The 14,880-nt window shown below is 48.3% G+C and overlaps 1 protein-coding gene across 1 annotated transcript; it reads left to right on the top strand.

Moving 5' to 3' along the window:
• Positions 1-9,074: 9,074 nt before the first annotated feature.
• On the top strand, positions 9,075-13,432 carry LOC148651006 (Krueppel-like factor 10). The gene is made up of 4 exons (XM_088600752.1): positions 9,075-9,283; positions 10,507-10,719; positions 10,815-11,505; positions 11,910-13,432. Exons 1-4 carry the CDS (start codon positions 9,242-9,244, stop codon positions 12,167-12,169), a joined length of 1,206 nt encoding a protein of 401 aa, XP_088456878.1. The 5' UTR covers positions 9,075-9,241; the 3' UTR covers positions 12,170-13,432.
• The last annotated feature ends 1,448 nt before the right edge of the window (positions 13,433-14,880 follow it).

Genomic DNA, 14,880 nt, shown 5'->3' with positions numbered 1-14,880 from the left:
TGAGCAAGAACAAATCACATTCAGGGACAGCTGGACACAGAGGTCCTGGCTTTGATATGGAAACCCAGAACAGCAGGGTAGAAACAGGCTTTCATGTTGCTCTAGAGCTATGTGTTTGCGAATTCTGTTACTGTATATGTACAGTAACAGAATTAGTTTTTTTCAGCATGGAATAAACCTATTACTTGTTCCTTTGCAGCCTACGCATGCTGACACAGCTACCCACCTGAACTACTGTATATGTAGTCCATTCCTGCATAGGTTTGTAATTCTACCCATTAATCTAAAAACTTAAATCCAAATTTTGCTAAAGGGATCGTGCTGCCGGGTTTTCTGCTGTTGTTTCGATTCCCGTGCCATGCTCACAAAAGCTCAGGCAGACCAGACAGACTCTGGAGAAGCACCCAGCTATTTGTCTGACACCTTTATCCAAAGCTATTAACATTTGCACCTATTTATACAACTGGGTATTTTACTGGAACAAGTCAGCAGAAGTTCCATGCATAAGGGTACAATATAGCAATATCTCACCTGGGATTCAAACCCACAAGTGTACAGCTTTGAGTCTATAACCCTAAACACTGCACCACTCAGCTCCTATGTTGTGTTACAGAGTGACTAAATTCACAAACAGTACATTACTTTCTGTTGGTAGAACAAGCAAGAGATAAAGATAGATAGATAAGACTTTATTGATCCTGTAGGGAAATTGATGTGTTACAGCAGGCCAGCCCAAGACAAGCAAAAACAGACATCAGAATAGATGAAAAATTATACAAAATAAATAAATAAAAATAAATACATAGGTGTGTGCAAAATATGATGATCATAGTCACTGTAAAAACAATAGAATATGTGCAAAATGTGTATAGGTTTATACAGATTGATTGTCCAAAAGTATAATGGAGCAACATGCTGTCCATAGATGAGCAAATGAAGGGCTAACAGTCCATACTATAAAGGGGTATCAGGTTCAAGCTGTCACAAAGTGAGTTACTTCCCCTTCCTAGTGTTGTTCCTCTAATACAGCATATAGGATATATAGCCTAGCCAGCTTGCTTCTTCAGGTAACTACTTCAATTGAATTCAATCTGCAAGTAACTGTTCAGCATTTCCAAGTTACAAATCCAATCATAACCATGATCATTTTTATCAATATTTTCTAAAAATGGAAGAGTCGGCCTAGAGATATTTTTACAGTGGTGGCACATGACAGGGAGAGGGCAAAACACCCCCAGATTTTTGCCAACCCCATGCAAAACTAAACCTAAAATGTTCTAGCTCAATGACTGCTTGGAACAGCACTAGCCCAGCCGTAACGAGATTAAAGTCTCTTCTAATCAGGTGGGAAAACATTTCACAATAAGGTTTGACCCAGTAACATGATTAGTAATAGATCAGCCGTCTCCTAAAATCACCTCCCCTGTCACTGGCAGATAGGCAAGACTTGCACTGATCACGTGCTTCCACACAGCAAGCCCCCCGATTCCACTCCTCCTTCCTGGAGAAAGGATCTCTGGAAATAGTGTCAGAGAAGAGGCTGGATAAAATATCTGCATTCCATGGAATTCACTGGAAGGCCGTGAGGTGTCCTGGGGCTCCTCTAACTTTCAAGACTATGACGTTAAGCAGGAGAGAGGCCTGTAATCTCAGGAAACAGCCTGTGTGTCACTTCCTGGCTCAGATGGTGCAGGGCTCCCACAGGCAGTACGTACTAGGTGTTACCAAAAGGGCAGTACATTTAGCAGCAAGCAGACATAATAAAGGCTTGATTTCTCAATTACCAATTACCAGTGTAAAAAAAGCATTTCTATTGTCTAGTTAGAGCACAATACATTCATTATATCAATTACCATAACACTCTTACACTACTAAAGGGCTACTATAGTCAATGCTATAGTAACATCGACCATAGTATATAGAAGAATTAGCTATAGTATAGTTAATGTTAGGCATCATGCAAAAATAGTTTGAATAGGCTAGCTGTGTCAGCATGCGTAGGCTGCAAAGGAACAAGTAAAGGTTTATTCCCTGCTGAAAAGAGAAGAAAAGAAACACAACGTTTCGGCTGTGGAGCCTTTTTCAAGTGTGAAGGTGGTGTGACACCCGAAGAAGGCTCCACAGACGAAACATTGTGTTTCTTTTCTTCTCTTTTCAGCGGGGAATAAACCTATTACTTGTTCCATCATACAATAATACTGTATTTCTCAAAAGCTTAAAAACATCAGTATTTTGGTCCACTGCTGTCCTTTAAAAAAAAAAGGATATTTTGTGTCAAAAGAGCATGTAGAGGTTAACTCCACACTGAGAAGTAAAGAGAAAAAGTAGTGTTTTCACTGTGGAGCCTTCTACAGGTGGCTGTGAGGAGTGTATCTTGAAATATTACATGAGAATGTGACAGTTATGTCCTGCTCCCCAGCATCGAGCTCTTGAAATATCTGAGGAATGAGCTGGCGGTGATGTCTGGCATCCTGGGGTCAGAGACCGGCGATCAGGCTCGGGAGAATAAGACAGGACCGCACCAGACAGCATCAGCACTCAGACACAGACCATGCGAGTCTGATAAGTAGCTTGTCCTGCTTCCAACAGAAGCCAGCCTGTGAAGTTCACAGTAGACCCCTGTGGACCATCCCTGTTGATGACAAACACTAAACAGCATAATTATTTTAACTGTCATGCCTGTTCAATAAAACGTCTGCGCAAGCTTCTACAAATCTTTAGTTTGATAGTATTTTTTATTTATTAGAGATAAGGTTCTTCAAATCCTCAGTATAAACGTGTACAAAATACATTTTTTGTTTCGGTCATGCAGTACTGTTCCAAACCTTGAGCTCCTAACGTCCATTCACACTCCATTCCTGCTCAGATGTTCACAATCAGCAGGGATGCATTCACACCTCACCCTATATAGAGCCATTCTGAGTCGCCCGAAGGGCTTTGCAAGCACATTTAGTGCAGAAGACAGAGACTGCTTCTGGTCTGTGACAAAAGCAAAGCAAGACAGACTCCGTCCCTCCATTTTTAGTAGCTGCTTTATCATGCACACACACCTCAGAGAGACGGGATTGGACTTCACCCCAGGACTGCGGAGCTCCTGCCCCAGTCCTGCCCGCGGATGACGGACACACCACGGCGAGGAGGGACTTTCCTGCTCTCCACACTGACGAAAACAATGCAGGCGGGGTTACGAGGAAGACGACGCCAGCCACAGCCCGAACCCCAAACCGAAGCGCGCTAAGCGGGCTGGGAATGTGGAGCGCTTGTCACGGTGCATTTACGGTGCGCAGGTTGGGACCTGGTTGGGGTTTTCTCGTAACCACGTACAACACGCAAACAGAAGACTAGAAACACTGGAAATTCAGTTGTTTTTTAACTTCCGGAGGATGTAAAACTGGTTTCTTCGAGGGAAAAAAGTACTACCGTTTTAAAATCATTTTCAAAATTTAATTATACAGTTTATGGTCCTCATCTGTGTTTTCTATGGGTTTTATGTTGTTGCCAGCCAAACCAATTGGCGACACTACAGCTTAGAAGCACGTCGGTTGCATTTTTGCTAGCACTGAACCTGATCAGCACTACAGCCTCTCCGAGTGGAACATTTTCTCCGATCCAGTACCGTTAACACTTTACTTTTGATCGCAGTCTCCGGCAAAGCCTTGATCGTTAATTTTTAACCAGAGCTTCGACTGGCTTTAGAAACTAATGTAATAAACTCATCACAGGCTGATGTAAACAAATAACCGTCTAAAACGTTAAAAAGGTTGGAGATAACGCGAAAAAATCCCGTAAGGAAATTAAATACATTGCGGAATACTGGAAAAATAGCCAGTACGTGATATATGTATATTTAAGATATATTTAGTTCCATTAAAGTTCCGTTTTATAGACCAGCATTAACATACAGTATACCTCAGCATCTTTCTTAACTATATTTCTAAATGTAAATACATTAATTATGTATAATTATCAAAAACGGGTATTATTAAATATACGCATTAACATGTTTTAAATAATATTTACCAATGACATTTACAGATGTACAGTATGAGAGCCCTACTGATTACACGTACCTGAGACCTTGGTCCAGTAGATATCTGGAGACCAACTCACCATAATCTGTACTGACAGGTTTCAGACCTTAAAGTCTTCCAGTAGTTCTACTTTGAAAAGCCAAAGCTTAATCAAGATTACATAGAACAAAAATGTCACAAGGGCTCCTTCCTTTGCCAAATATTATGTTCTGATTACCTTTCACCTAATTCGTTGCGGAAATGGTTTTTGCTAAGTTCTGTGTGAAACCAAAAGACAGACACGTGCCAGTACTGGTCATTCATTAGCTTTTGTTTATTCCTTCAGAGACATGCTTTCTCCACTAAACCTTTACACTTCTTCTTCTTCTTCTTCTTTTTCACAGCCTTAGTCCCAGACTGTCCTGGGGTCAGCTGCTTTGGTTGCTCTTCTCCATTTGTCTCTGTCGAGCACATCTTCCTCACTCACTTCACATACCTCCATATCTTTTCTCACACAATCTATCCATCTCTTTCTAGGCCTGCCTCTTGTGATGCAGAGTGATGAAGCCAGTTCACAGATGGGGTTATTAGGAGGCCATGATTTGTAAAGGCCAGGGGGAAATTTGGCCAGGAGACCGGTGTAACACCCCTACTCTTTTCGAGAAATGCCCTGGGATTTTTAAGGCAGCGGAGAGACAGGACCTCCGTTTTACGTCTCATCCAAAGGATAGCGCCTTTTTTACAGTATAGTGTCTCCGTCACTATACTGGAGCATAAAGACCACTTATGCAGGGTAAGCACAAGTGGTCCCCTACTGCCCCCGCTAGCACTGCTTCTAGGAACAAATGTAGCCTTTGCAGCAGGTCTCCTATCCAGGTGCTGCACAGATTCACGCCTGCTGAGCTTCAGTGGGGCTGCCAGCTGTGAGTTGCAGGGCGATACAGCGGCTGGATAAAAACTGGTCAAAAACAGATCACCCGCCAAGCGATGTTGGCATGTTAAATCAATTTTAAGTGGCTTTAATGTGCATTTGAGCCACATCAAAAGTGAGCTGAAGTCCTCGAATCAGTACCATACCATCCTAGAACAATATATTCTGCCAGAGAGGGACATTCAGAGGGTTGACACTGATGTCTCACCCCTGGAATTTAAGACAGCGAACTCAGCCAGGAATGAGTGGCGTCGCTCTGCCACCTCAGCTCCTCCTCCCCACCCCACCAGCGAGAACCACAATTCCTCTGAGACTCCTGCAGACTGCGCTCATCCCTCTGGCCATGACTCAGACACTGGGGTAAGACTCAGTATGAACTGGCCATATTAAGGTAGGTATGTTAGGTCTCCCTTTCAGGCCACAAAGGCCCATGGGGAATGGGGGTGGGGGCAAGGGGCTGCATTTTTCTTGACCATCCGACACTGGAGGTGGAGGTGATGTGGTCAGCACCATGCTCCGGCATGCCTTTTACCCCTCCCCGGAAGGATTAACCCCCAGTGCTCATTTGGAAAGCAGGTTGAGTGGACGTGGGAGCCATCTGGAAGGAATTAGAGCTCTGTCGTTTGCCCCTGCCTGGGATTGAACCCGGGACCTTCCAGTCAGGAGCTAGACGCCCTCGCTGTCTGAGCTCCCACAGCTCCTGGCCATAGGAAGCTGAGACAAAACAAAAAGAGTGTAAAGGTGGTAATATTCTCTTGGTCCCAGATAATAATAAAGAAAATGTTTGTAACCATTTATAGAAAAAAAGTCCAAAATATTGGGTGGGACTTTCTTTGAGATATGAGACTAAATTGATTTTTGTCTGGATAGACTTTATCCAACCTGCACTCGCTAACTTTGCTTTTGAAATCTGCGTTCCTGCACTGAGAACAGTGGGAAGACTTGTGCATGGAGAGTTTAACCTCTGGAGGTGGCTGCTGTGAGACCCTTGAGCAAGGCACTTCGCCCAGACTGCTTCCACGAACTGCCCACCTGTCTGAACGGGCTCGCACATAAGGTGTTGAGGAGTCAGATGTGTCCAATAAATGTTCCACGAAATTCTATGCTTGGATACTCAGTTTGACTTCAGCACTTCAAAAGCTCCTTCGGGCTTCAGTAATTTTCTTTCCGACAGGTGACTTTTCTTTCTAGAACCTCACTCTCCCAAAACAAATGGTTCTTATTTAAAAATTTTCCTTAAAACTAGCAGGGACCCATTTTCCCTAAAGGTAAGACCTATTCAAAATATCCCACACTGCAGTAAGGGAGATTGACTGGCATGAAACAAAATCAGGACTTTAAGACAAACTATTCAACAAAGACACTGCATCACCGAAACTGAGCCATCAGGGTGCCACAACAAAAGGCAAAGGTATTCAAGAAGAGGTGTATAAAAAGAGGAGACAGTTTGTGTCACACAGAATCGGAGCAACCACATATGAACACGCTACTGAACGGCGATTTCACAGAAGCCATGTCAGCACTACCTAGGACCAGCTCATGGCAGTAAATAGTAAATGATCACCAGCAGTATTATAATACATTGGGAAAGTGTATCACCAATATTTCATTACTTTTTCCCCCCTAAATCATCACATCTGTTAATGGCTTAATGGATGAGCGTTATATTTTTTGAACTGAGTAAATAATATCTGTTGATGACTATGTATTTACGGCCTCTATAAATCTCTTGATTTACTGTATGTGACAGCGATGGCGGAGGCCTGCTCTAATGAGAAGGATACGAAGCTGCTGGCATGCACATTCTGTCAGTGCCTCGGTTTACAGAGGCCCCTTGTTCAGATATTCTGGGCAGGCCTATGAGCGCCCAGACAGCTGCCACTTATCTAATCCGTATAATTGAAGGCTGACACTGGCCTACCCAGCGGACATGACAAGCCGCAAGGTTCCTGCATTTTTTTTTCCCCCTCCAGTCTGCAGACAAATCCCAAAAGCTCTCGGCTGGGCAGCAGCTCAAGAGCGGTAACTGGGCCCGTCTCTGTCTCCAGCACAAAATAGATGCCCGGGGGGGAAAAATGTAGCCGCTTCAGACTGTAAGAGCTGTGGGACTCCTCCACGAAAAAATAAAATAAACTAATGAACTCCCCATCAGATTGCTCACGGTTAGATGTCTGTCACCGTGTGTTCCTGGCAGGTTATAAGCATTAAGCTCATTACACCACCTTCGTTTTGGGCCTCCAGCCAAATTTCTGCCCGTGGTCTGGACAGAACAATAAGAGACGAAGCCACCGGCCTTTGTAGATGACAGGACGTGGCCTCATTGATGTGTTTTGTGTCACAGTGATGTGTATTGGGGTTTTTAGACCACATCTGAAAAAAATCTCAAGACATTCAGGAGACAGGCAAGAGACACCAAAGTAGTTAGGCAAAACAGGCTTTTTAAATGCGCTGTCAAGTGTCAAGACTTGAATACCTGGAATCACAAAAGTGCTCCACAGCAGTTGATCTCCACCCTGCCCCTGGCGGCCCCCTGTGTCTACTGGCTTTTGTTCCGAGCCTAAATGATCCCTTTTATTGGCCTACTTGCTGAAACAGGCATTTTTACCTGTTTCGTAGCTGAGTTTCAGCAGTGATCTGCTCATGTACAAGAGGACCTGAAACAAGTACGCTCAATTCCTCAAAGGCATTAACGCAGTCAACCCAGTGGACTTTTTCGGCGTCGACGGTGTAACACCAAGCAGAGGAGACAAGGGGAAATTGCGCAGAAATTCGTTTAAACCTGAAGGGAAGGGTCACCTGTTCACACGGTAGGTTTTGAGAGACTGGGACATGCTAGCAAGCCTTGTTGAAACATGAACAGTTTCTTCCAAGAATGAGAGATCCAAATCAAACAGCTACTAACTACCAGATGAGCCGTAGCCCAATGGCCTATCGTCGTTTTAAAACTTTATTGTTAAAACATTAAGAAAAGATACTTTATTGATCCCGTGAGGGAAATTGCAGTGCAACAGCAGCTTAGCACAGTCAACACAGCACAGTGTAACAAAATAATACAACAAGGCAATACAGTCAGCACAGCCAGTGAGAAGTACGCTAAAAAATGTTGCTCACAGTACAGAATATACAAAAAAACAGAACAGTACACAAAAAGTTGTATTTCACATTATAAATATAAAAATATAATGCACTAGTCCCTAGCATATATTGCACGAAAAACAGTTGTAAACAGGGAAAAACAGATGTAAGCAGGGAGTTTAATGTTTAGTCCAAAAACAGATCAATGTCAATGTTGCCTCTGCCCAGACACACAGTAGATGGGCTGGACAGTCTTATGGCAGAAAGCAAGAATAACCCCCTGTAGCGCTCCCTGTCGCACCGTGGTTGGATCAGCCTATTGCTGAACATGCACTCCATTCTCATTCAGGTATGATCAGACTGAGAACTTGTCCAAAACGACGTTGAGAAAATAATCAGCAATTTCATATAATGATTTTCATATCACTGTTACTTTAGTTTCTGCGAAGCCCTTCATCAAGTCGTGGTTTGGTGCACGACGTCTTCAGACACTAGCTTAACATACAGAACAACTCAAATCGACGCCTTATTCAAATGATTATTATCATCATCAACTGTAGGAATTGTTGCACTGCTTTATTTCCCTTGTATAATCAACTGACGCTTTTAAACTGTTTATTTTTCTCCCGTTTTGCGTTCCTGCAGTCTTCAGCACCGAATCCTTTAGATCTCCAGGCGGTGCGCTGCGCCGTTTCAGACAGGAGCTCCCCAGTGTTCAAAAACACGACGGTGACGCACACTCTTCCCCCCCTGCCAGTATCAAGAGCGACACACGTCTTCGTACTTCCTCGCCCCCAGACAGACGCCCGCCTCTTCCACCTCTTCTTCGACACGATTACTCATGCCGGCGAGAGGAGACTACGTGACACTGACTGAGGCGGGGAGGACTTCCCGCACTCGTCACCGCGCGCACATGCCGGCCGCCGCTCGCGGGCCACGCCACTACCGAGGCCTTCCATGCCGCGCATCAGCCCCTGATCACGCGTCTCCCCCCCCCTGATTGGCCGGCGCCCCACACACCTTTGCCTCTGATTGGCTGCCGGGTGGTGCCCGCCCCCGTGGGCGCTCCGCAGTCGAAGCGTCGGCTGAATGGAGCTGCGGGAGAAACATGACGAGCTGTATTTCAGCCTGAGAAAGCAGCAGAGGCGGTTTCTTTCCGCTGTCGGCAACAAAGGATCGCTAACGGACTGATAGGCGACGCATTTCTAGCTGAAAGCCAGAGAGGATGCTGAACTGTCAGACCCTGCGTCCCCAGCCGCAGAATGATGTAAGTAACGTTTGCTTAATGTAGTCTTTTTTTTTTTAAACGGTGCATTTAAAGCTCGCTTCACTGTTGTGAATTCACCCGTCACCTTATGTAAAGGTATTTGAGAGAGAAAACAAATATAGCGAGGCGTGATAAAAATGACAGCGCTAATATCTATAGCTAAAGTAATTGAGCAGTCATCGTAAATATTACCAGTATGAAGGGCTACAGCTGATAAAAACATGAAACCACGGGCATAAAACGATTCTTCGTTGCAAAAATGTGGATCTGTTTTGTTTTCCTGGGTTATTTGTTTTTGTTTTTTGGAGTGTAAAATGCCGAAAACTAAAAGAGAGGTGATGAAGTGGTCTAAAGAGGCTGATGAGGATACTGTCCGGCTTTGTGTTGCAGAAAGCCGTGTCGCTCGTATTTGAAACAGTAGCAGCTCCATGTCTGGGTTGTTGTTTTCTCGGCATGAGAGAAACCCTTGCCAGTCTCCAGCGCTGGACCGGCAGTAGCCGAGAAGTAGGGGAAAGGTTACGATACTGCAGTTCCCCCGGGTTCACGTTCTCCCAGTGCTGAAGAACAGCGGCCGATCACGCACTGTTCACATGCCCACCCTCCTGGCCGACGGGCCAATGGCAGGCGCGCAGCGGGGAGCCGCGGGCCAATCAGACGGCGCCGGGGCCCGGGGACTGCGAGGGGCGGGGCCGCTGCGTGCGTGCAGGTCGGAATGTGCCGGAGAGAGTGCTCTGCGGCCAAGACAGAGCAGGGACACCCTCTCGCCCCGGTTATTTCTGTCTCTGGATGTGGGGTGGGGTCCTTCTCGACGCGACACGACCATGCATGTGGCCCTGGGTCTAATTTTAGGCGCATAGCCGCTCAGTGCGATAGCCCTCGCTCACACGCAATCAGGTTTTTCTGATGCCTTTATGCCATCTCACCAAATCTTGCCCTCCGCAGCCCAGCAGGCAAGGCGCCCGCCCTGAGGCGGTGGCGCTGCCCTCGTTGAAATCCACACCGAGGCTTCGTCTGGCAGGGGGATGGAGGCAGGCCGGGGTAAAAATAGGGCAGCTTCACAAGTGGAAAGTTACCCCTGTCACTGTGCCTCCAGCAGACCAGGGGGGTGGGCGGGCGTCTCAGAACCGTGGTGGGAGCCTGGCTCGGGGGCCGTGAGGGGGAGGCAGGAAGCCGGAAGCCCGCAGGGGTAGTTGTGACCCAGTGCTCTCCGGGAAACCCCACAGGTCGCGGCGGGGAGATGCTGGCGGGGCCTCTCGGCGGCGGAGAGGGGCGACATGGACGCGGCGGAGGCCCTCATGTCCATGAGCTGCCGGTGGAAGGCCGCCGGGAGGAGGTGCGCGGACGTCAGGCCCCTCACGCCCTCCTCGGACGTGTGGGAGGAAGCCGAAGACCCCCTGCTGGCCAGCCCGGTGGACGACAGCCAGACCTCGCCGTTTGTAAGTAGCTCCTTCCCCGTCCTTGACGCTTCCCGCCTCGGGGGTTGAAAGGCCCTCGCCCGGGGTGTGACCCTCTTTCTCCTCTTGTCCTCCAGTGCATGACGCCCCCTTACAGCCCCCCCACCTTCGACGTGGCCCCGCCGCCTGCCCGTGCGTCGCCCGTGCCGGAGCCCGGCAAGAGCCCGGCGGAAGAGCCGCGCGCCGGCGTCGTCCCCGCGGGGCAGCCGAGGTCTCGGGCCACCAGCGTGATCCGCCACACCGCGGACGTCCAGCCTCGCGCCCCCCCCTCCCCGGCTACGCCCCTGCTGTCGGAGAACGCGGCCCCCGCCGGCCCGCCGCAGGGTTCTGGGCTGGGGGCTGCCCCCGCCGTGGCGGCTGTTGGCGTCTCGCCAGTGCCCGTCGTCTGCCAGGTGCTCCCCGTCCCCTCCCCGGCTAGCCCCCTGGTCGCCACTATCGTGCCCGCCGCCGCCGCCGCCTCCTCTCCGGTGGCGCGGCCCACAGCGGTGTGCCAGCCCCTGGTCTTCATGGGAACCCAGGCGCCCAAGGGCCCGGTGATGCTCCTGGTCCCGCGCCCCGCCGCCCCCGCCAGGCCGCCCGCGAGAGGCTCCCCCGGCGGCGCCAGGCTGGCCCCCATCGCCCCGGCCCCGGGCTTCGCCCCCGCGGTGCACCGGGCCGCCCCGCAGGCAGACGCGCCCCGGGTGCGCAGCCACAGCTGCTGCCACCCCGGCTGTGGGAAGACCTACTTCAAGAGCTCGCACCTGAAGGCCCACATGAGGACCCACACAGGTAGGGCCGCGCTCCGGGGGGGGTCCGCGGGGGGGGTTAACCGGGCATGGGCACCGTCACTCGCGGTTCACAGCCACAGGGAAGGGTAACGGCACTTCCTCCAATCTGCCGTTATCTTGACCACGCGGTACAGGTGCATCTTGTCAGCCAAAGTCCACTTGACAGCACACACATGAACCGGCTGAACCCTGGTGTGTGACAGGGAGGGGGGGGGCTTTGCATCTGTGGGTTTATGTCGCTGAACAGCATCCTCAGAGCTCGTGCGAGATAAGATAATCGGCACGTCAGTCCTAATGTGATTATGCAGTCGGCACGCCGGTTCTAACATGTGACGCTTGGCTGGTGCACGGGATTGTGGGAATTGCCGCTCACCGCTCTCCCCCCCCCCCCTCCCCCCGGCGCAGGTGAGAAGCCGTTCTGCTGCAGCTGGGAGGGCTGCGAGAGGAGGTTCGCGCGCTCAGACGAGCTCTCGCGCCACCGCCGCACCCACACGGGCGAGAAGCGCTTCGCCTGCCCCCTGTGCGACAGCCGCTTCATGCGGAGCGACCACCTCACCAAGCACGCCCGCCGCCACCTGGCCAGCCGGAAGCTGCCCGGCTGGCAGGTTGAGGTTGGCCAGCTGAAGGACTTCGCCGCAGCTCCGGTCCCCCGGTCCACCCCCTGAGGCACCGCGGTGGGGGATTTCCTCAGAACAGGAGCGCCTGCTGCGCTGTTTCCAGACATACTAGGGGCCGGGGTCTGCTGTGCTTGGAGAACACGGAGATTATAGCTCTTTACTGCTGGGCCTCTTTGCACTGGGCTCAGTTGTGTGTTTTTTTGTTAAACTGTGCATTTAACAGGTCTGTTGATAAAAGCAGGCTAGCCATCAAGGTAGAAACACGAATCCGGGCCGCCCTATGGCGTGTCTCGGCTGGTCGGAGCACCGACTGGATCTTGCCCGTTCAAAGGTGAGCAGGGAGAGGTGGGCTCTTGCACCTCGGCGATGCAAGCAGCTGTACTGCACCAGACGCCCGGGGTGTGACGGTGACCTGCCTTGTCTGTGACTCCTGTAAACTTCCTCCGCGGGGAGGCCAGTGCCCAGAGCTGCTGCGGTGAAGGTCTGGAAGAGAGGGCAGCCCCGTGCCCTGTGTTCTTCCGGATTGCCCTGCCTCCCACCTGCAGAGAGAGAGATGGACAGAGGCAGAACGCCAAACCACCCAGCATTCACTGGCCTGGGTGTCCGAGTATGAGCCTGCTGAGGAGTGGAAACAGGTCCAGATGAGACCAGAACGTGCCCTATATGCACAGTGAAGATAGGGGCTATTTGAAGAGGATTTTACACTCTTCTAGAGACGGGAGTATACTGTATAGCGTTTTTCCTCAATTCAGAATGATTTTTTGCACCTTCCTTTCTGTCTTGTTATTTATTTTCGTCCGGTATCTTTGTAAGATGAGTTGTAGTGGAAGTCTGTTCAAAGGAAAAGAGAGTATTTGCAATTTTGCGACCATTTTTATTTAAGCTGTATTTATTGTCAGTCCTTTCAGCCTTGTCTGGCGTTGCTGTAACCATTCAAAGTAAACAGTAGATAGTCTAGATAAGGTTCCCTACTGGGTCTGCACTATTCTTTTTTTGTGTTGTTGCTTATCCTAAAGAAATGTGTTGGAAATGTAAGAGATATTCTGTGGTTTCATATTCTCAGTGGAGTAGCTTTTGAAATTTCTTTTGGATACAAACACATGAGAGGATTGAGCACAACATTTTTGTTATGTTAATCGTTGTGGTGTGACCAAAGGAGTGCCTAAGAAAGCCAACAGTGTTTCACCTTGAAGACGAGAGATATACTGTATTTGGCAATTATTTTTTTTTACTCCTACGCATTTTGCACAATGTTTGTCTTTTCACATATTGTTTACAAAATTAATAAAGGCATTTTATAATTAACAGAAATTTGGTTTCTTTTGAATTGATAGGGAATGTCACAAGATTTAATTTGAAACGATGATAGGAATGAAAAAATTAGCCTCAGTAGTCACTCAACAAATAAGTGAATGATTACATTGTTTGCAGTCTGTATTTGTATCTGATGGGTTCTAATTAGGGCAGCATGGTGGTGCAGTGGTTAGCATTGTTGAAATAATTGCAGAAAAATTGATTTAGTAAAACAGAGATTGAGACAGTTGCATAATATAAGCTTTAAATGTCTATCAAATTAAACAAGACTTAACTCATCCAGAACCCTACTGACTACTAGGTTCTTACATAAAGGCACAAAAAGTAAAAGCTTTCAAGCACGTAGCCCTGTGGAACACCCTGGGGAAAGGTAAGTGGAGTGAGAGCCAAGATCAACAAGTCACGAAGTCAAACAGGAGCCAGACCAGCCAGTACAGCGCGGTCATGTGTCAGAAGACTTCAGTAGTCGAATCCACGAGGCAGCGAGCAGGCCGAGTTTCGCATGGAACAGCGCCAACACACAAGACCAAGAGGGTCCCACAGAGGGAGAGTGGTGGGACTGGCTGATGGGGGACTCATGCCCACCTGTGTCTGGACGTCAGTAACTGGCCACCATATTACTCAGACCAAAATAAGTCCACAACTGCCTCCTAAGTGCGTGCAAGGCAGAATGGACAGAGTTGTGTTTCTGCGTAATTTCTTTGCAACCATGCACCTGCACAGAGATCTTCTGAAACCAAAGACTGAGTTCAGAATGAGTTTAAAATGAGCTTCTGTCTCATTAAGAACAAACAACAAGCTCAGTGAAAGAGATCAGTAAGCCCCTGTAATTAAGGGCTCGTCTGGAAACCAGAAAATACAGGGGCCAAACACTACATGTTTTTGATAACCACTGACTTTACCCAAATGCTAATATCAACTGATATACATACAACATGATTAGGTTTGGTTAATTCTTGATATGTTTTCTTGGAAGTGGTTTCAGTCCACGCTGGGATTGTGTTACTTATACTGAGCAAGTGGATCTTGCGTTGAACACCGTGACAGTCTCTTAAGTAGCTTTGCAAATCTGTTATCCTTACAGCAACTCTAGATGGTGGCACTGGGCTTCTCTAAAGATGTATACTTGGTTAAAAAGGAAGCAGAAATGTGCACTCTAAAGAACCTGTTAAAAAAAAAAGTCTGAATTCAAATAACCGGGCTAGGCATTATTGAGATGTCTACTATGCATGCTCTGCACAAAGTCACTGCCTTGAAAAAGTTGCAGGATGTTTCCTTGTCAGCACCCACTCTCGTAGTGTTAAAGCTGATTGGCACGGCATTCCGAACGGTTGCTTTTGGATTACACTGTTCAAGGACGAATACACAAGCTGTACAGCTGCACTGAAGGCTGAAATTCACAGTGAACACTATCATTGCTGAAATCTATTTCTGTGTTTTTATCT

This window comes from Lepisosteus platostomus, chromosome 12 (assembly GCF_059453375.1).
Source record: "Lepisosteus platostomus isolate fLepPlt1 chromosome 12, fLepPlt1.hap1, whole genome shotgun sequence".
NCBI lineage: Eukaryota > Metazoa > Chordata > Actinopteri > Semionotiformes > Lepisosteidae > Lepisosteus > Lepisosteus platostomus.
This window is presented reverse-complemented; position numbering and strand designations above follow the sequence as displayed.

What these genes read in the sequence shown, in the direction of transcription:
- LOC148651006 (XM_088600752.1), top strand. Translation starts at nt 9,242, where the DNA reads ATGCTGAACTGTCAGACCCTGCGTCCCCAGCCGCAGAATGAT. An exon ending in GTCCCCAGCCGCAGAATGAT is followed by an intron (nt 9,284 to 10,506) that starts GTAAGTAACGTT and finishes GAAACCCCACAG; the next exon opens with GTCGCGGCGGGGAGATGCTG. An exon ending in ACAGCCAGACCTCGCCGTTT is followed by an intron (nt 10,720 to 10,814) that starts GTAAGTAGCTCC and finishes CTTGTCCTCCAG; the next exon opens with TGCATGACGCCCCCTTACAG.